At 38.0% G+C, this 23,220-nt stretch overlaps 1 protein-coding gene across 1 annotated transcript in view; it reads right to left on the bottom strand.

Annotated features, from left to right (window-relative positions):
* Positions 1–23,220, bottom strand: part of PKHD1 (PKHD1 ciliary IPT domain containing fibrocystin/polyductin) — a 452,170-nt gene that overhangs the window by 14,158 nt on the left and 414,792 nt on the right. The window contains exons 61-64 of the mRNA XM_040249475.1: positions 16,484–16,619; positions 15,220–15,307; positions 10,042–10,149; positions 3,557–3,715 (exon numbers count right to left, since the gene is read on the bottom strand). Of these exons, the coding sequence (XP_040105409.1) occupies positions 3,557–3,715; positions 10,042–10,149; positions 15,220–15,307; positions 16,484–16,619 (491 nt within the window). The remainder of the gene's footprint in view (positions 1–3,556; positions 3,716–10,041; positions 10,150–15,219; positions 15,308–16,483; positions 16,620–23,220) is intronic.

The raw sequence follows: 23,220 nt of genomic DNA, 5'->3' as shown, positions 1-23,220 counted from the left end.
AGTATAGTATCTTTATTTCAAGCCAGATCTTTAAGTGGATGACTTCACTGAACTTTTTGCTATGAAACACAAGGAGCTTACTAATGAAGACCTGATGGAGTCGGAGGCCCAGAGAAAGGACGGAAGGAGACAAGAGGAAGAAGTAACTGAAGAATCGAAGAGATTCACGATGCAGAACATGACCAGGGGATTTTCTTTATTTGAGGAGGCACTGTTAGCATTTAAGGCACAGGACCTGAACATACAACAGTACACGAAGGTGGCAGAAGCTGTTCAGTGAGATAGTGTCATCTACGATGAGAAAAAAAGAGCTACTATCCAGATATCACTGGATCCTTATGCCAAGAGGGTAGATAGAGGAACCCACCAAGGAACCAGAAGCTGTGCCATCAACATCAGGGTTCTGTGAAATTGCAGCTGACCCTCTAACTCCTATTGCTGAAGATCCTTTAGCTCTACCATCTCCCACCTCCTCTCTTTCCTTCAGTCAGTAACTCTTCTTGCCAGTTTACTCAATGCCAGCCCCTGTATACCAGCTGTTGTACTGTACTACTGTATTTTTCAAGGTACTGTAAAATTTTAAATGCTTTATTTTTTGTGTTTGCTTTCTATGTATTTTGTGTGAAAATTATTAGAAATCTATTGCACCAGCCCCAAGGATCCTGTAACGAACCTGGACTGGCAATTCATTTCTTATATGATATTATACATGTTTCCATGCCATTCCCCCAAATCACCCCACCCTCCCCCTCTCCCACAGAGTCCAAAAGACTGTTCTATACATCTGTGTCTCTTTTGCTGTCTTGCATACAGGGTTATCATTACCATCTTTCTAAATTCCATATATATGCGTTAGTATACTGTATTGGTGTTTTTCTTTCTGGCTTACTTCACTCTGTACAATAGGTACGGGGAGGGAGGTGAGAAGGGGGTTCAGTGGGGAACATGTGTACGCCCATGGCAGATACATGTTGATGTGTGGAAGAACCAATACAATATTGTAAAGTAATTAGCCTCCAATTAAAATAAATAAATTTAAATTAAAAAAAAAAAACAACGAAAAAAAGAAACCTATTGCAGTAAAGTGCAGTACTATACAGCCAATTGTGTTAGTTGGGTACCTAGGCTAACTTGGTCGGACTTACAAATTTGACTTATGAAAGTGCTCTCAGAAGAACTCGTCCATATGTGGGGACTTACTGTATTTTTTTCAGGTTTTATTTAGAAATAATTATAGATTCACAGAAAGTGTCAAAGAAACATACAGGGATGACCCACGCACCTCCACTTAGCCTTCTCTTCACATCAACAACTTACATTAACTGTAGTATGACATCAAAACTAGGAAGCTGGCATTAGTGTAATCCACAGAACTCATATAGCTGTGTGTATTGATCAAAGAGTTTATATCTTCAGTCAGCTCTTGACTGGAGTGATGCTTTAATTCATTTATTCACTGAATATATTAATGAAAATACATTTACATTCTTCATGCCAGACACTGTTATAGGCACTATAAAATCAATTGTAAGTATGAAAGATCAGGTCCCTGCCCTTTCCTGATGGCTCACATGGTAAAGCCTGCAGTGTGGGAGACCTGGGTTCGATCCCTGGGTTGAGAAGATCCCCGGGAGAAGGAAATGTCAACCCACTCTAATACTCTTGCCTGGAAAATTCCACGGACTGAGGAGTCCAGTAGGCTACAGTCCATAGGGTCGCAAAGAGTCAGACATGACTGAGTGACTTCACTTTCACTTTGGATGGCAGATGATAAGCAAATAAATTATAATATAATGTCAGATAGTGACATGCCAACAGACATGATGATTGTTTCAAGAAAAAGCACTTTTGTGATTGTTTTGAGCAAAACTGATGGATTTTTTTTTTCATGAAACACCATTTTCACATTGAAAGCACTTGAAAGAAAAACTGAAAGACAAATTATGGTTATTCAAAATAGGGTATTCGGGAGATTTCTTTTATAAGTAAATGAAGTAAGCCTGTAACTTTAAAGAAACAATTGATAGTATTTGTCATCAGTGATATAAATCAAGTTCACATTGGAAATTTTAGAAGTTTAGAAAACGTTGTTATAAACTACCATGAGCTTCACAGAATTTCTAATTCTATTGATATTAACATGTAGTTTTTAAAAAAATTGTAGAATGAAATATATTAATATCAGATTTGATATATCTATATAACTCAGTGAAATGACATTTACCAAATGGCCAAAACATAATTTTTCAAAATCATCTGTGGGCAAAATTCAAAGTACAAGGTAGACTTGTGCATTTTCATGTAACAGAATAAAAAAGTATATTGAGATGTACCTTTAAGTAACTATCTCTGGTCTGGTTTGGGTACAGCAACAAATAAGAACATCTACTGTATATGTAAACATTATTAAAATATTCTTTCTTTTCCTATGAGGTATCTATTTGAGGCTAGAATTTTCTTCAGATACTTGAGTCAAAACAATACATTGCAACAGACCAAATGCAGAAGTTGCTAAAAGAATCCAGCTGACTTTTCTTAAATCAGACATTAAAGAAATTTGTAAAAAAATACCATTCTTTTCACTATACACATTTTACAGCATAATTTTTAAGCTAAAAATATGAAGCTTGGCTCAAAATAAAGAGCATCTAGTGGAATTTCCTTCTCCAGCTTCTCTCAGAAATCCAAGCACAGTTAACTGTCTGGTGGTGGCACCCTACTTCCTGCTCTTTTCTTTCTTAATTTTTCACCTTCACTCTTTGCCTCTCCTCATTCTGCCTTTTTATACTCACTCTTCCTTATCACTTTGTTTTCCTAGTATCTCCTAATACCACAAGGGTTTTATCCATGTCTCCATCCCCATCTCACCGCCCCCCATCCAAAAAAAAAAAAAAAAGATCAGATTCTGGGAAAATGCCCAAGAACACAATGCTCCTAGGGAAAAAGAGGCGAACAAACAAAAAACCCAAGCACTCTTTTCCTTCTTCTGAAAAAGAAAAATATTTCCCCTTGATTATAGAATTTGCCTTTTTGTGGGCTGTACCACACAGTGTTTCAGAGAGTGGGGTCTAGCGAGAACCTAACTAGCCGGTTTGATCCTGGTGGTGAGACTTTGGGAAAGTGACTTTGCTTTTTTGTGCTTCATGTTGCGATTCATGGGGTCACAAAGAGTCGGACACGACTGAGCAACTGAACTGAACTAAACTGAACTGTGCCATGTCTGAACATAGAGTACTCGGTACCTATTTGATAGAGCTGTTCTGAAGACTGAATGAATTCAAGTCTCTAAAGTACCTAGAACCCAGTCCATAATGAGTATTCAAAAAATAAGAGCTGTCGCTGTTATTATTGTTATTATATATTATTATTACTGTTGTTGTTATTTGGGATTAGGCAATCCTTGTCTCTATAAATTGAGCAATTTGGCTGCACGCTGTTTGATATGTTACAGAGGCTCATAAAATATGTTTCTTTGAGGGAAGAAAAAGAATAGTTAGTATATTATGCATAATGGTATATTTTTTCAGATATTTTTATTCAAAAACAATCTACATACTTCTGGTTTTGCTTTTCTTAAACCAACAGCATACGAGGCAGCACAAAGCCAGCCACGAGACCCCTGAGCACAAGGAAGCAGCCATGATGATGATGGATCTCTCGGACGGAGTCACAGGTAAGACGGCAAATGACCTGGAGCGAGCTGTAAAATTCACCCCTGTTCAAAAAAACAAATAAATACAAAATAATAATAATAACATACTAATAAGATGCTAATATAATAAAATATTGTGGAAGAGATATGGTTAAAACAGTACCTGGCACATAGTTGGTTCAATAAATATTTATTGAATTAGATGATTAAATATATGAATCAATAATAAATGCAAGAATCCTGTTTCTGCAAGATTCCAACAATATCATATGATTGTTATTTCCAGTTCTGTTCATTACAATGGGAGAATTCTTCCAATGCTCTCCTATTTTCAGACCTACTTCCTCCACCAGTGCAAAACTGAAGATTCACTCTTATGTTCCACTAATTAGAAGAGAGAGGAAGGAAGGAACGGAGGGAGGAAGGAAGGAAACTGTAACTGAGATAAACATCCAAAGCATTATGCTGAGTAAAGTCCATTTCTAAAGGGTACTTATGATGAGTGTTAAGTGTTAGTTGCTCAGTTGTGTCTGATTCTTTGCAACCCCATGGGCTGGGAGCCCACCAAGCAAGAAAACTGGAATGGGTTTCCAGTTTTCTGGAATTCTAGTGGGATTCCAGTTTTCTGGAAACTTCTCCAGGGGATCTTGCCGACCAGGGATCGAATCTGGGTCTCCATTGCAGCAGATTCTTTACTATCTGACCCACAAAGGAAGCCCTGTATATATGATATGATTCCATTTATATGATATTTTAGAAAAGACAATTATAGAGAGAGAAACCAGCTTGGAAGTTGCAGGGATTAGTGGGAGGATGAGAGAACAAAGGGAAAATATAAAGGAGACCTTTGGGAAATGTTCAGTATCCTGATTGTGGTAGTGATTATATGAATCTCTCCCTCTCTCTCTCTCTCTGTATATATATATATATATATTTGAATTTACAAAATAACCTACCAAAAAGATCATTTTTTACTGTATGTTATTTCAAAAATAGAAAGCTTAAGACTTTGCCTATAATTTTGGGAATGATGGTTCATTATCTTAATTGTGGGGATAGTTTCATGGATGTATAGATTCGTCAAAGCTTATTTAATAGTACACTTTAAATATGTATAGCTTATCATACATCAATTATATCTCAAGACAAAAGTTAAAGAAAAACACTTGCTTGTGAACATATATTAGTTATAACCAGTGTTTTTGAGTAGCTCACTCAAAACAAACAAACCCCCAAATCTCTGCTTTCATCTGAATAATTCAGGCAAAAACAGAGCTTTTATTTCATCGACTCAAGGAAACACTGTGTTTTCTTTGCTGCGCTTTTCTTGGGCTGAACCTGACATTGGATTGGAAGTCACAGTTAGATCCCTAGTCTCTTGACTCCTGGCTGATTTGGTCCCAAAACTACTATAACAAAATTATCTAGAAATGCTTTTCTTGTGTGTACATCTTATACTTGAGCCATAGTTGGCTTGTTTGTTATCAATTAGTTGCTTTTTATGGACAACTGAATAAGCTAGTTCTAGCCCAGAGACAGAGGGATGGATTTTACTAGGGATTCACAGAAGTAAAAACAAAATTCTTCATTCTTTTATCCACTTTCCAATAACTGCTCAGTGATTGTTTACTTCACCAAGTAGACAAGTTACTGTTCTCATTCTTAAGATATTTACAAGCTAATAAATGAAATAGGAAACACATACAAATGTAATACAAATCAGAATGTGACCCATGCCACCAGAATGATGCAAGTCAACTGCTTTGGAAGTTTATTTTCCACTGATATGCTTGGGGAAAGCATTCCATAGGAGGGAGTATCTAGATGGGGATGTGAACATTGAATAAATAAAGACAGAAAAGAGAAAAAGCAATCGATACTGAAAAAAAATTACTGCCAAGAAATACCAGGAATTAATGCAGGAAAAATGTGAGGCAAATTTGGGTGGGCATTACATGTCAAAAGTGAAAAGACCTGTGACAACATTCTGAAGTCAATGTCATAAATAGAAAAATTCTGAGTGGGGAAGTGGCTTGAGCCACCTGGGATATAGAAGAGTAAGCCATGGAAGTGTTTAGAACACAGATAATGACACAGAGGCTGAAATCAGGCCTAAGGTTTCTAAGTCTAGAGCAGTAACCTGGGTCTAAGGGTGGAGACTACCAGTTTTTAAATACTTTCAACAGCAGAACATTATTTAAATGCAATCTTAAACAGAATCTCGGTATACTTACCTATTCATAAACAAGTATTTATTTGTGCCTATAACATGCCAGTTTTTGCTTTTGTTTACACTGGGGATGTAACGCTGAACTAGGCAGAATTCCTGTCCCTTTTGGAATTTAGGTTCTAAGGCAGAATAGAGCAGGGAGGCAATAGACAGACAAGCAAATACTCAGATACTCTTGACACCAGGGAGTGAGGAATTCTCAGCAGAAGACTGAGAATGTCTGGAGATGGGAGGGCCAAGATTGGGACGGTGGTGCGGACAGAGCGAGGCAGAAAAGAGCTCTCTGAGGAGATGACATTTGAGAAGAACCTTGGGTGAACTGGTGAGTAAGACATGTGAATTTAGGGAGGAGGAATATTCTAGACTCGGAAATAGCAACTGCAGTTGGGTCAGGTGGCAGAGTGCATTCCATCTCCACCCAGCAGCCCTGGAGAGCCCCCTAAGAGTCCCAGGGCCCCAGGAAATGGTTAAAGAAACCACAGCCTAGACACCAGAAATGACAGTGCATGTGGAAAGGCTGGACAGGAAGTCAGCAGAACAAACCTACAGACACCTTGCCCTCTGGGGACATCTCAGGGAGTTCAGAAATGGATAAATGATCTGGATTAATCCACATTTTAGAAAGACTTATGAGGATTCTATATATAGTTGGTCAACCTATGCAGTTTCTCAGTTCCTCAATTTTTATATTTCCAAAATAGTATAGTGATTATAGTCAATGATACTGTATAATAAAGTTCAAAGTCACTAAGTGAGTAGGTCTTATCTGTTCTCAGAACAACAACAAAAAGAATGATAATTATGTAATGTGATATAGATGTGAGCTAACACCACAAGGGCAATCATATGGCAATACATAAATATATTAAACTAACATACTGTTCACCTTAAACTTATACAGGCTTATGTCAATGGTGCCTCAATAGAAAATAAATTATATAGATGTATATTAAAAGTGTATGGATGTGAGAGTTGGGCTGTGAAGAAGGCTGAGCGCCAAAGAATTGATGCTTTTGAACTGTGGTGTTGGAGAAGACTCTTGAGAGTTCCTTGGACTGCAAGGAAATCCAACCAGTCCATTCTGAAGGAGATCAGCCCAGGGAATTCTTTGGAAGGAATGATGCTAAAGCTGAAACTCCAGTACTTTGGCCACCTTATGCGAAGAGCTGACTCATTGGAAAAGACTCTGATGCTGGGAGGGATTGGGGGCAGGAGGAGAAGAGGGCGACAGAGGATGAGATGGCTGGATGGCATCACTGACTTGATGGATGTGAATCTGAGTGAACTCCGGGAGTTGGTGATGGACAGGGAGGCCGGGCGTGCTGCGATTCATGGGGTCGCAAAGAGTCAGACATGACTGAGCGACTGAACTGAACTGACTGATATTAAAAGAACTAAGTCCTTAATTATGTCTTTGATGTATCTACAGAGCTGAAAAAATGTATGTCTTTGTATGCAGCAATTAATGAAACATTGATTAAAGTGACATTTATTTCCATTAAAAAAATAAAGACTGGACCATCTTGGAAATTTTAGAGAGACAGTTGGCCAATCTCCATGATCTAAAATCAGGAATCACATCTGCCATTATCTGCCATCTCTGGACATTAAGTAGATATTGAATTTTGTCCCTTTTCTTCATTTTAAGAAAAATAAATAAATATGAGACAAAACATAATAAAATAGGAATAAAGATGAGTTCCTCTCTCTAAGGGATATGAGGAAATGAAAATGATTGCAATCCTCTGTTTGATTCAGAAATGAAACAACAATAACAGATCCATGAATAAATGTTTATCACAGCTCTTCTATTAGAGCCTGTTAAAAAGGAGAAATGTCACACTGATTGGTCTATCCATGTAAGGACAGGCCAGGATAAGCTGCTTTCCCAAATAATTCCAGCCCTAGCCATTGATACACCTGGAAACAAGCAGTCACTCTCAGGAACTATACTGTTAATGAACATGAGGTTATGGGGTCACAGAAGGGCAGGCCTTCTGACATTTTCTATTTCTCCTTCATCTTTTCTCTCCTCATTTAAACAGAGGAGAGAAAAGAAAAAGAAATTCTATGCCTCACCTTGTAGAATGTCTTGAAAATGACTAAGAATAATTTAAGGAAAATGATAAACAAAAAATGCAAGACAATTCCTCAGTTAGGGGACTTTGCAAGCTGTAGGTAGAAATTAAAGGAAGCAGTAGGCCAGTAAATGTGAACACCAGGGCCAGCTCAAAATCACAGTGTCATCAAGAAGCTTCTGTCTACAATATAGTTCACATTTGGCTTTATAACATATGCCTTCAAATAACCTTGATGAAGTATTTAGTCTTAGTTAACCACTGAGAAAACTATAGGGTAATGGCCTTTTAAATATCCAACAAGCTGGGACCAAAATATCCAGCTCTGCATGTGTTACCCTTCAAAATATATCTCTGGGAATCCCATGGTCAAGGCACTGAACATTCTCCATGAATCTGTCCTTTCATTAGGACATCACAGATATCAAAAGAATAGCTGTCTTACAAAATTAACAATACTACCTGACCCCAAATGATATTCTGTGAAGAAAAATGGTTTAAAAGTTGAAACTGAGAGGGGGGAAAAAAAAAGATTATAGATCTTATCAATGTCATAAAAGAGGATTTTCAAACAAACTCATCCAAGGTTTATCAAATTCCCTGAAACACACCTTTGTTGAACTTAATGTTTAACATTTAGGGGCCAGTCTTGTGAATTTGTAGAACATTGGGTAAACTGAAAATGATTTTCATCCAGTAAGAATGTAAGTGATATTCGTAGACACACAACTCAGAAAAGATTAGAGTTTGGTTGCCCTGTATCCAATTTAGCAAACTGATTTCAGCAGTCTTTTCTTTCCAGGCTACATGAACTATACACCTTGCTATCCTCCTGGTTCCCGCATTAAAAAGTTAAATAACTTGTTGACAAGTGTTCATCATACATTTTCATGAGAGCCACATTTTTAACTTTTTGAAAGTATACCATGGTTTGAATTTAAGTTTCATGAAGGAGAACTCATATCTGGCCTTAATTAAATATTTGTTGCTGGGGTTCAGATAGCTCACATGAAAACATTTCATTTCCTTTGCCATTTCCAATATCTAAGAGGTTTAAGTCCACTCATGATTGTTCTGGTTTTTTCTTTTTTTTTTTTTTTTGAAGCCTTGCATTATCACAGCTGATGCATTAACTACTTTCCACAGTTACCTGTCTTAAGTATCAGACTAATTTCCCTGACTCAAATTAATAATAGATTATAAATATCAACTTTTCAGTTCAAATGTAATGTTAAAATTTTTAGAATTTTTTCGATGCTCCCTTAGGTTAGGAAGGTTTTTTCTGGTAAATTACAGTATTGGATGCAATATCTAAATCATTTTAAAGTGGTAATTGTGTCTCTATCAGAGTTTAATCCTTTATAAAAAGGATGCCAAAAATTGAACTCTCACCATTCCTCTGTAGGGTGGAAACTGGACTCTATTCATCATGGAAATGGGAGAGTAATGTTTTTCACAAACTCATCTGCCTTTGAAGTTTAAGTAGCATTTATTCACTACAAACTGAATAGTAGTACCCTCTAACAAAGTGAAATTTGTCAAGAATGCTTCAGAAGGGAGATTTCTTTTGAACGTTTTCTCAGAAAGAAATGGATTGTATAAACAGTTTACACACACCTTCTACCTACAGTTCTAAAGTACCAGGATTTTGAATGTGTATAGTCCTCATTTCCAAGGTGGGGGTGGGGCAGTGGATGAGGCAGGCAGGACTAAAAGATAAGGTTTCATAAAACTCAATATTTCATGACTCTCTTCCTTATAAGTTAAAATTTTTAATATTCAACCAAATTCCATCAAATGTCATAGGAAAAAAAGTAGAACATTTAAAGTAAATTTTAACAACTAGAAGAAAATGTACATTTGGATTCTTGCTTACCAGGAAGCAATATTTGCTCTTCAGGCTTAATTTCAACATGTGTTCTTGCTTCTCACACCATAATGATATAACCAGGGGAATTTTTTCTCTAAGCTACAGTGACTCTTATTCATGAGAGGAGCTAGTCCCATTATAAAGGAGAAGGGGCTATATTTTAAAAAGAAAGAAAGAAACAGATAATAAAAACACACTGTGTTGAAATTACCTGGAGGGGAAGTGACAGTAAAAATAAAGTGCCAATTTGACCCAGAGATCAAAACTGCCAAGTTGGAGAAGCTCACATAACCATCTTGAGTTTCTGTGTGAGTACATCCTACAAACAAACACAAAACCAAACAGTGAATGTTAGTCACCTACACTAGAGCAATTTCTTCAAGTAATCTCTGTAGAGAGGCAATAAAGACAATAAAGAAAAAATTAATTTAAAAGGTTACTAAATCCATCAGACTTCTCAGGCAAATCTTGAAACCAAGTAAGTCAAGACAGAATAATAGTGAGTGAAAGTCACTCAGTTGTGTCCAACTCTTTGTGACCCCATGAACTGTAGCCTGCCAAGCTCCTCTTCCATGGAATTTTCCAGGCAAGAATATCGGAGTGGGTAGCCATTCCCTTCTCCAGGGGATCTTCCTAACCCAGGGATTGAACCTAGGTCTCCCGCATTTTCAGGCGGATTCTTTACCATCTGAGCCACCAGGGAAGTGCATAATAGTAATAATAATAGTAATAATAATAATAGTAACAACAGCTAACATAGATCAAAGTTCACTCTGCCAAACATCAGACATTCTATTCATCATTATATACAAACTACACAACACCACAAAATATACTGTTATCTACAGTCTAGAGATTAGGAAATAGGCTCAGGAAACATTAAATTACTTGGTGAGAAGGTTATAGGTCAAATCTGCCTAATTTCATAAAGTTTGTATTCTTAGCCACTATTGGGTAAGAATACACCACTGCCCAGGTGGTGTTATCGGTAAAGAACATGCTTGCCAATACAGGTTAGACATACGAGATCTGGGTTCAGTCCCCGGATGAGGAAGATCCCATGGAGGAAGAAATGGCAACCTACTCCAGCATTCTTGCCTGGAGAATTCCATGGACAGAGGAGCCTGGCAGACTGCAGGTCATAGGGTCACACAGAGTCAGACACGACTGAAGCGACTTAGCATGCATGCATGCATTTTATTATTAAATGTCTCTCAAGAAAGAAAGTCTATTATCTTTCTTGGCAGTCAGTTTCTAGGCTCTGCCTCTCTTCTAGTCAAGGGATCTGTAGTTTATGTGGTGGCAGAGTGAGGCCAATAGATTAGGAGCACAGCTATGCATCAGATCAGGACTGATAAAGACTACCCTGTTCAGCAACTTGGATTGTCTGCACTTTGGTTTCTCTGAATAAAATGCAAAAAGGAAAGCTTACATTTTCTAACAATAGGCCATCCATTTACAAACCGAAAGAAGGAAACTGAGCTCCAGATCCCTTTCACAATGCCATGAATTAGTCTTCTGCCTCCACTATCCTCAAATGACTTTGCTAATTAACAGCTGCTCCATTTCAGTTTGGAAATGTCACTGTGATTATTGGTATGATGGACAATGAGACAGGAGAGTGGTCCTAATGTTTAAAAATTGGTTTGAGATTTTTAAGGCTGAAAGATATCATAAAGATAGAATATGCACAGTGTTAAACATTTTTCAATTCAATTGCTCAATCCTTTTTGGGAAAACATTGTCTTTCCTCATCAATTTTGCAGAGCTAACTAAAACTTCCCTTTTCAGAAACATCTTTTCCTTCATCTCTTCAGCGTCCCAAAATAAATAAAAATGCCCAGAAAAATGGAAATAAGTAAGCCAAGACTCAAATAAATGATAGGCGCCCAAGATAAATGCCGTTCATACTCTTTAAAACCTATATGCATCAAAATTATGGTCAATAAACTCTTGCAAACAATGAACTGCAGAGTACAGATGTTCAACATGAAATCGTTTGCTGCAGTTTTTCCTTTGACAAACGTCCTTATTGTTCCCATCTTTGGAGGAATACAAAGCAGCATTTAATCGAAATGTGTCCGGCGAGCACAGTGAGTCTGCCTCATAGAACAGCCGCCAAACTGCCTAATGGAAAGTACTTTAGCTCCAAATGGGCTTGCTTTTGTGTTAAATACCAGCTTGCCTCAGAGATCTCTACAAAGATTCCCATATATATCTATGATATTCTCAGATTTGAAGCATATGTGCCCAAAAGCGTAGGCAGTTTCTGCCAAGTACAGTACATTACTCTGGGGTTCACCATATCTCTGGAATGATAATTGTAAAATAGACAAATGTCATTGACAGGCTCCCTGATCAAGCTGGGACTGGCTGAGGGAACCTGGGAGAAGATGAGGTATTGGGTTTGAAGCAAGATTGAAGTTGATTACATGATTTATCAGGGAATGTTACTTGAATGTGATTCTGTAAGGAATAGGGTTTTAAAATACCTTTTTAGTCCAATTCCACCCCCACCCATTTCCACAACTATCCATCTTACCCTTAGCTATCTATACAAACAATTACATTATTAATGTTGAGATTTTTTTAAATATTAAGGACATATTTTTCTATAACAAGGATCTATAGTTAAATATCAAAGGATCTGAAGGACCTAAAATAATTAACTTTGAGTATATAAATCCACAGGGCTTCCCAGGTGGCACAGTGGTAAAGAACCCACCTGCCAATGCAGGAGATGTAAGATATGGGGGTTTGATCCTTGGGTGGGGAAGATCCCCTGGAGGAAGAAATGGTAACCCACTCCAGTGTTCCTGCCTGGAAAATTTCATGGACAGAGGAGCCTGGCTAGCTACAGTCCATGGAGTTGCAAAGAGTTGGACATGCCTGAGCACACACACAGCACACGTGTATAAACCCACTGCTTGGTAACAGCTAATAATCTTTTTCTTTTTTTTAGCTGAAGAGGATTGACTGAGGTCAAAGAACATGAAGTTAAGTGGCAGAACAAAAGGTTTAGGCTAGACATATAGATATGATTTTGTTGTTAATTTATTTTTCTGCAGGAAATACTTAAGTTAGGTGGTCTATGCCAAATGGTTTTGGTTCCATTTTCTCTGAAGTTAAGGAAAAATAATTCATGATGGTGTTGAGAGATATTCTCAATAATTGAAATAAACTGTTTGGTGATGTGGGTATTTCTATAAATAATTTTTTTCCTATTTCATGACATTCACCCACACACACATAATGTACGCATATTAGACACCCAGACCATTCCTCATATGTTCACATTGAATCTCCAAACAAGGACAATGGTGACAATACTGATCCAGGGGAGTCGGCTCGCTTGAGCATGACTTGGTGTTAATACAAGAACATAACAAATGGTTTAATGCCTTATTCATTTTGCATGATCCAGTATGATTCTAAACAAGTGGGTGAGGATATCCTTGGGATAACTGAAAGAAAAGTAATGAAGAGTCTGGGGTAGTATGAGTCAGGAGTGGGGCACAGTAGAGTAAAGAGGCTGATTAAGGTACAGTGGATGAGTAGGTATGAGGTAGGGGTAAGGCACGGAGTGTAAGGTACTGGGTACAGGTAATGTATGAAGGATGGCAAGGTACATATTTCATAGGAGGCGTGAGGATGAGCTTAGACTCAAAGCCAGGGTGGAGCAAGAGGGAACCGTAAAATCAGAGACATTCTTGGAAACCAGCAATGTTGCTGATAGGCAAATGTTTAAATTGGTAAATGAGTTGTTTACAAGTGTGTAAAAGCATTACAGAACACTCAAACTAATATAAATGTCCTAACCCATATGGTATCTAACTGCATTCTTCTGGGTGTGGATATCCAGTTTCCCCCAATACCATTTGCTGAAGAGACAATTCTTTCTCCATTGTATATCCTTAATTCCTGTGTTGAATATCAGTTGGCCATAAGTGAGTGGATTTACTTCTCAGCTCTCTAGTCTGTTCCATTCGTCTATATGCCTGTTTTGAAGCCAGTATCATACTGTTTACTATAGTTTTCTAATATGCTTTAAAATTAGGAAGTGATGACTCTCATTTTGTTCTTATTTTTCAAGATCATTTGGTTATTTAAGATCTTCTGCAGCTTCATAAAAATTCTAGAATTGCTTTTTTTCTATTTCTATAAGAAATATTATTGAGAGTTTGATAGAGATTAAATTGAATCTGTAGCTCTCTTTGGGTAGTATTGACATTTTAAGCAAAATTAGACAAGTGGGATTACATCAAATTTAAAAGCTTCTGCATAGTTAACAATTAACAGAATGAAAAGGCAACTTATAGCATAGGAGAAAATGTTTGCAAGTCATTTATCTGATAAGGTGTTTGTTTGCAAAATATACAAGAAACTCTTAAACCTCAGTCGCTTAAAAACTAATAACCCAATTAAAAAATAGGCTAAGACCTTGAACAGACATTTCTCCAAAGAAGACCTGTAAATGGCCAACAGGCATATGCAAAGATGCTCAATATCACTAGTCATTAGGGAAATACATATCAAAACCACAATGAGATATCATCTCACACCTAATAGGACAGCTATTTTCAAAAAGGCCAAAAGACAGCAAGTTTTGGTTTCTAGCAAGTTTCTAGGAGAAATTAGAATTCTCAAGCACTTTTAATGATAAGGCAAAATGGTGTAGCCTTTATGGAAAAGAGTATCAAGGTGCCTCACAAAATTAAAACTAGAAATACCACATGATCCATCAGGCACACTTCTGGGTATTTATCCAAAATAATTAAAAGCAGGATCTCAAAGAGGTATCCCCATATTTGTTTCAGTGCTATTTATATTAGCCAAGATGTGGAAATAGTCTAAATGCTCACCAACAGATGAAAAAAAAAATATATATATATATATACACACACACACACACATATATATATAGGCTTCCCTGGTGGCTCAGATGGTAAAGAATCTGCTTGCAATGCAGGAGACCCAAGTTTGATCCCTGGGTTGGGAAGACCCCCTGGAGAAGGGAATTCCATGGACAGGGGAGCCTGGAGAGCTGCACTCTATGTGGTTGAAAAGAGTCAGACATGACTGAGTGACTAACACTTTCACACACACACACACACACACACACACACACACACACACACACACATATGCTACAGGTATGACAAAAACGCTCACCATACCTGCAAGGCAGATGGCTCCTTAAACATTTCCTGTCAAACTTCTGTACTTTTTAGAAGACACTGGCATTGTATACTGGTGGTGGAATTTTTTTTTTTCCTCCAAATTACCAAAGATACTGAGTATTAGTGACTTTCTTATGAATCCCCAGTGGTTGCAAACATTTTTGGGCAGATGCATTTATAGCGGGTCTCCGAATGTCACAAATACCTACCTCTCAGCACAGAATCTAATGTCCCTTCCAGGGAAACCGAAATGACCCAAGGCTCTGACGGGGGCCCCAAGGACTCGACTCTCCGATTCTGGGGGAAAACAAAAAAGGAAAAATAGGACTCAGAAGAGAATTTTGTGAAGTTAACCAAAAAAGAAGAGGATTCAGACAGAATCTTTCATATACCACACATTCATGAGAATAAGCAAAGGAAAAAATAATAAAATAAATAAAATAATAAATATTCTTTGTCATGTTAAGAAGAACATATCAAATAATTTTATCATGAGAAGGGAGATTATTGCAAGAAAATTTGGGGCAGGGCAGTAAAGAGGACAAAGGAAAGCTAAGTTTATAGAAAAGGAGACTGACACTACTTGCTGAAGGTTAATAAGATAGGAAAGGGGCTTCCCTGGCTGTCCAATGGTTATGCAGTTCCACTCCAGGGAGCATGGGTTCCATGCCTGGTGGGGAACTAAGATCTCACATGCACCACAGCTGGGTCAAAAAATAATAAAATTTATTTTTAAAAACTGTCAGTGGATCTTGTGGCTGGTAAGGTGCTTAAAAAAAAAAGAAACATAAGGAAGGAAACATCAGGAGAACAAAGCAGGAGAGCTGGGTAAGTGCCTGACCAGAGCAAAAGTGTGGACCTCAGCCCCATGGGCTTTGTCCCTCTACAAGCATGTCATGGGATGCATTTTTTAAAATTAAAGAATGGAAAGTGGATTTAACTATTATATTTCACTTCTTCCACCCATGACATTAGTAAATATAGAAAAGATAAAATCCAAGGACTTGGACACTGAAATTAGAATGAAGCATACAGAAGCCTCTTATTGATACTGTACTTAACCACACACAGGAGAAATCACTTAAAATAACATAGACCTATAATGCAATGGCACAAATGCCTTCACCAGCATATGAAATGACTTCTTCAGATATAGATCCAGCACTTTGGGAAGGACAGATTTCTGAGAAGACACCTGAGACCTACTGTAAGAATTTGTTTGGAGTGAAAAAGTATTTGAATTCTACTATTATCCATAATCATATTCTGGACTTTTTACAGAAAGTAGAAGGAAAGCAGGCTGTGCAATGGAAGGAAAATAATGAAAGCAGTTAGATGTTCTAAGTGCACCAACTGTCACACGGTGGGTGTTCTGTATACGTGTATTATGATGATGACGGAGTCTGAAACATGCCGAGAAATACAATATGGTACCTGGCTCCAAGTAAAGATTGTTACCTGTGCACAAAGTACCTGCTTATCCAGAAAAACAAGCTGTGGTTGTATTGTGAGTTCTTTCCCCACTTCTCCATCTGAAGGCTGCACGAGGACTGAAAGACTATAAGGCCGAATATATATCAAGTTCCCAGTTTTGAAACTGCTTGTATTTCTAGCACATGTTAAAAAAAAGAAAAGAATCCATGCCTCAGATTTCAGATATCATACCACTGTAGTAGCTATTTTTCATAATACACCATTACTAGTGAAAAGGTTTGCCTTTGTTTCTAGAAACTAAATAATACACTGTATAGCAAACATGAACTTACAACCAAAGAATAATTATTTATTTACTTTATATGTTTGCTTCGCCATAGGAAATGATGAAATAGGTGTCTGAGGGGTGGGGTGGGAGAACATATATTATGAACTTAGATTTAATCACCATTTATTAACTCCAAAAAATCTCGGTGAGGCATCATATCCGACTAAAACACTTAGAAGGTGGGGATATTTTATAAGTATGCTAATAATTATTTCCCCCAAAAGGATCAGATTTTAGTGCTTTTCCATTTTCCATGGTATAAATACATTCGTCCTGGCTGATTCTGTGGGTACCAAGATGATATCACCACAAAGAATTGGGAAGAGATGCCTGGGAACAACCTCTCCACACAACTGCTTCACAAAGACTCAGTTCAGTTCAGTTCTGTTGCTCAGTTGTGTCTGACTCTTTGCGACCTCATGGATTGTAGCATGCTAGGCTTTTCTGTCCATCACCAACTCCCAGAGCTTGCTCAAACTCATGTCCATCCAGTTGGTGATGCCATCCAACCATCTCATCCTCTGTTGTCCCCTTCTCCTCCCGTCTCCAGTCTTTCCCAGCATCAGGGTCTTTTCCAATGAGTCAGCTCTTCACATCAGGTGGCCAAAGTATTGGAGCTTCAGCTTCACTATCAGTCCTTCCAATGAATATTCAGGACTGATCTCCTTAAGGATTGATTGGTTTGGTCTCCTTGCAGTCCAAGGGACTCTCAAGAGTCTTCTCCAACACCACAATTCAAAAGCATCAGTTTTTCGGCACTCAGCTTTCTTTATGGTCCAACTCTCACATCCATATACGACTATTGGAAAATCCATAGCTTTGACTAGATGGACCTTTGTTGGCAAAGTAACGTCTTTGCTTTCTAATATGCTGTATAGGTTGGTCATAGCTTTTCTTCCAAGGAGCAAAGACTATCTCATTTAATCTCACAACAACCCTTTTGTATGCATAGTCTTCACAAGATGCTTGCACAAAATAGAATCAGTAACTGTAGAATTCATTGATTAATTGATTTCAATTGAATGAAGCCCTCAGGGAGAAAAATACTTCTTTTTAATTAATATACGCTGAACACTTACCCCGTACAGGTACTATTCTATGCATTCCACCTATAAACTCATTGTATCTTTAAAATGACACAATGACAGACACTGTTATTTACACATGAAGAAACTGAGGTCCAAAAAGATTTAAGTAGTTTGCCAAAGGTTTTAGAAACAGTAAGTGTATGACCAAAGTTTAGAGCTATATTGTTTTTCACCTCTTTTGAGCACATTAATTGCTGATGTGACTTAGCAATAAAATAGAATAATTACAAATAAAATAGTTACATAATTCATGATATCTCAAAGCATCTTTTTCCCAGAGCTTTGGAATTTTTGAAGATCAAGATAGCTTTATTAAATGAACATTATAGGTTATATACCTATTGTCCCATTAAACCTATTGTGTATTATGCGTCAGAGGCATGCAATAGAGTTTTAACATTTAAATGGAGATATATAGACATCATTTATCACATATATTACCCTAGTATAGGATAATAGATTACTCTCAAAATATCCTAACTCAGGTCTACCAAAACTTTGATTAAAAAAAAAAAAAAAGGTAGTCTACCCATCTTCAATTAAATGCTTCTGAGTCAACTACTTTATTTCCTAATCTATTCTTTTTTCTTATGTGGGGAGATAAAATATTCATTTTACATGGTGGGTATATGTGAGGCAAAGGTGACAATTAGTCCTCAGAAGAGGAACAGTGGAAGAACAAAGACAGAAGATCAAAAACTATTTAGTTTCTCTAGGGAACAATTTCCCTCTCCCTGGAGAATCCTGGAGAATGGGAGGTAGGGCATGTGTGGTCCTACAAACCATTTTGGTCACCTACCAGCCAAGACCATGACCATCACTCACTAGGAATTCAATATGCACTAGTCTGATCATCATTTATTACTTTGCTTAGCCACAATGGGTAAGGGTCTTTAAAAAAAATTAAATCAGATTTTTAAAATACACGCTATTCATTCCATGGCTCCCAGGTTACTGGAAAATTCTACACTGTTCCCAAATTTTATTTCTTCCCTTGCCTTTTCTTAAATGCTTTCTGATGCAGGACAGGATGCAGGCTGGCTGTGTAGGTTAAAAAAGCCAAAAAACTCCATCCAAGATCCTGACATAAGTACACTGATGTCTAGAGACAGAGGGATGGGAACCAACTGCCTGAACACTTGCTAAAAGGCCTGTCCCTGACACATTTTTAAGTTTATTGTGAGCAAACATCTCTGATTAAATGTAAACAGCATCCCACTGGAGGTCAGAGACTTGCAGCTACAGCATATCCCAAGGTAATACCACTTTAAGCTTCACATAAACTCTTAAGCAGTTTCTAACCTAAAACCTGACCGTAGGTGGTACAGTTTTTTACGATATGTTATAATAGTGCAATAAATCTGTTAGCTTAAAATCGAATCTCCGTGGCCTTTTAGAGAAATCATCATTAAATGCAGGGTCTTGTTAATGATGCCATCGAAGTGAAATTGTTTAATCTGCTAGGGGGGTGAAAGGTCACCAAATGAATTTTTTATAATACATCAACTTGACACGCAATAGGGAAAACTGTAATAGATAAAAGCAAAGGAAAAGGGCACTGTCTTCTTCTGATAGGTCAATAGCAGCCAAGAGAGTCACTCATCCACTTTCCTTTCACGATGGGGCTCCTTTTGCATTTAATATGGACACCCAATTAATACCCCAGCACCACAGACAACCTCATTTTAGGTGACTTATAGCAATTTCTCCCCCTTCCCTGAAATGAAAGTGATCACAATACATCATAGCATTGTGCGAATTAACGTTAATTGATTCAAGTTACCAAGCAATGATGGGCCACTTATATAATCTAGGCGTTATTGGGTGCTAGAAGGGATGGAGGGAAGATTAGATTCCAGTGTCCGTTGCTGTGACGACGGGAGTCACCTGACGCCTTGTTAGACAGTTGTAAGGTTCTATTGCTGGCCCCAGTGGGGTCGTCAGTAAACTGGAGTGATGTCCAAACATCATTATACACTGCTCCGATATTAAAGCAAAGGGATTAGCAACTTATTGCAAGCAACCTGGATTTGTCATTGTGCTGTCGTTATCCAATTTCCAACCACTAATGTGACTGTAGCCTGAAGGCAGAAGGACCTACAGCCAAACTTTAAAAAATGGGGGAGGAAAGTTCCCTCCAATCCACCCAGTTTTAACCACTATTTAACAGCTTCCAATACCAGTCAGGTATGTGGAAGAATTTTTTTCCCTTCAATTCTTTGGTGCAAGCTAAAAGAGAAAGACCAGGAAAACACAGAAATGTTCCAGTTCAGAGATTACCAGTATTCACTTCGACTCTTGGTTTTTAATCTGCCAGATCTGAAACATGTACCCTACAGAAGAGGGGACTGTCTCTATGTGCATGGTAAGCCGAGCAGACAAATAAATAAACCTATTGGTGCAGGTTGGCTCTGGGAGGTGAGGAAGGTGAGGGCATTGGAAGTACTTCCTCACTTCCTCTTCAACCTCTGTCCCCTCAAAGTTACTGAGTCAGGTTCCTCTAAAAGAGTTCCATGTTTTGATTAAATGTTTAAGGATGTCCTGAGCATTTTTAATCATTCTTATTTTAAATGGGCTACATAGGGGCAGAATCTATAATATATGCTGTGAGGGAACTTCAATTATGAAGGAGTTTGTGAAATTCTGTACTCTATAAGAAAGCATGTCCACTCAATTCAGTGGACATACATGTCCCTTCCACTATGTACAAATATTGTTCTAAGCACTATGAGATATGCAGAGATAAATACACCCTCACCTTGGTCCCTCAGGAGCATTCTTCCAAAGAGTCTGTAAGGCAAGGATGATTTTCCTGGCATCTTCAGAGCTGACACATACCATTTTATTTATATTTCATAGTCCTCATGCTCCCTATTAAACCTAGCTAAATGCCCTTAGCTGTCATCCACTCCTAAGAGGGAAAAAATGTCTTATGATCTCATGTTTTCTTTCTGGCACTACAACATAGTGGTTCAAAACTCAGCACACTGTAAGCATCCAATACGTGTTATCATAGTAACACTATGACCCATCGGTCCCCACCATGCACTTCCTCTGCTCCTTGGTCATTAAATGGCCGTGGAAATCACCACCTATCTTGGGCTGGCCAATCTCCAGTTCTGATGCACACTTGAGCATTTACCAAGTCCAAGCTCACTCTAGGACGATAGGCCAACGAATTCAAGAGACAAGGTGTTGAGGCAAGGAAGAGACTTTAATTGGGGAGCTGGTGGTGCTAGTGCCTCAAAATAACCATCTTTGGGGGGAGGTCTGGATGCCAAGTTCTTTTATAGATTAGAGATGAGGGGAGGTGAGAAAGCAAAATAAAAAGGCCATTAATCTTGCAAACATTTCCTAGAAAGGCAAGCCTCAGGCAGGGGTATGTTACTTTTTCCTTCCTGCCATCCACAGGTGGACAGGGTTCTGAACAAAGGCACTTTAGTTTAACAGTCAGGCACAGGGGCAGGATACTCTGAGGCAAACCATTCTGTATGATTAAAATAACTAAAGCAACAAAAAGCAAGTCAAAGAAACAGTTCCAACATGGAGTCAGAATTAGCTTCTTCCTTGCAACATAACTGGTACACTTACTGCTATGCTCTAATACTTATTATTAAACTCTTATGGATCTGCAGAATTTTTCATTTCAAACTGAGATTTGAGTAACCCTAGGCATATGTTGCCTTGTGCCAGGCGTATACAAAGATACAAAATAAACATGGCACATTTTTCAACAAGATCAATCAGGGGTCGAGATCTCACTATTTTAGTTGGAAAATCATTTAAAATTATATTTTTCAATAAACTTAGCATGACTATCTTATTTGAAATAGTGGAAATTCTGAATACATATTTTAAGATTATACACAAATATTCAAAATTTACTACTTGTAATAGGGTGTTGTAGCAGTCATAGTCTAAAGAGGAAAACAAACCACTCAACCACACTGCTTAGGTACTTGTGAACATGAAAAATAGTAAGTTGAAACCTTGACTAGCTAATGAATATTAAAAAGTATACTAATTTTTTACAAAAGCACAGTGGCTGTGCTTTGCTGGAGCAGCCGTGAAGAGATACCCCACGCCAAGGTAAGAGAAATCCAAGTAAGATGGTAAGTGTTGCAAGAGGGCATCAGAGGGCAGACACACTGAAACCATACTCACAGAAAACTAGTCAATCTAATCACACTAGGACCATAGCCTTGTCTAACTTAATGAAACCAAGCTATGCCTGTGGGGCAACCCAAGACGGGTGGGTCATGGTGGAGAGGCCTGACAGAATGTGGTCCACTGGAGAAGGGAATGGCAAGCCACTTCAGTATTCTTGCCTTGAGAACCCCATGAACAGTAGGAAAAGGCAAAATGATAGGATACCAAAAGAGGAACTCCCCAGATCATTAGGTTCCCAATATGCTAAGGGAGATCAGTGGAGAAATAACTCCAGAAAGAATAAAGGGATGGAGCCAAAGCAAAAACAATGCCCAGATGTGGATATGACTGGTGATAGAAGCAAGATCTGATGCTGTAAAGAGAAATATTGCGTAGGAATCTGGAATGTCAGGTCCATGAATCAAGGCAAATTGGAAGTGGTCAAACAAGAGATGGCAAGGGTGAATGTCGACATTCTAGGAATCAGCGAACTAAAATGGACTTGAATGGGTGAATTTAACTCAGATGACCATTATATCTACTACTGCGGGCAGGAATCCCTCAGAAGAAATGGAGTAGCCATCATAGTCAATGAAAGAGTCCGAAATGCAGTACTTGGATGCAATCTCAAAAATGACAGAATGATGTCTGTTCGTTTCCAAGGCAAACCATTCAATATCACAGTTATCCAAGTCTATGCCCCAACCAGTAACACTGAAGAAATTGAAGTTGAATGGTTTTATGAAGACCTATAAGATCTTTTAGAACTAACACACAAAAAAGATGTTCTTTTCGTTTTAGGGGACTGGAATGCAAAAGTAGGAAGTCAAGAAACACCTAGAGTAACAGGCAAATTTGGCCTTGGAATGCGGAATGAAGCATGGCAAAGACTAATAGAGTTTTGCCAAGAAAATGCACTGGTCATAGCAAACACCCTCTTCCAACAATACAAGAGAAGACTCTACACATGGACATCACCAGATGCTCAACACTGAAATCAGACTGATGATATTCTTTGCAGCCAAAGATGGAGAAGCCCTATACAGTCAACAAAAACAAGACCAGGAGCTGACTGTGGCTCAGATCATGAACTCCTTATTGCGAAATTCAGACTTAAATTGAAGAAAGTAGGGAAAACCACTAGACCATTCAGGTATGACCTAAATCAAATCCCTTATGATTATACAGTGGAAGTGAGAAATAGATTTAAG

Source organism: Oryx dammah, unplaced genomic scaffold, assembly GCF_014754425.2.
Source record: "Oryx dammah isolate SB20612 unplaced genomic scaffold, SCBI_Odam_1.1 HiC_scaffold_11, whole genome shotgun sequence".
Classification (NCBI taxonomy): Eukaryota; Metazoa; Chordata; class Mammalia; order Artiodactyla; family Bovidae; genus Oryx; species Oryx dammah.
The sequence above is the reverse complement of the archived record's forward strand: the minus strand, read 5'-3'. Positions and strand labels throughout refer to the sequence as shown.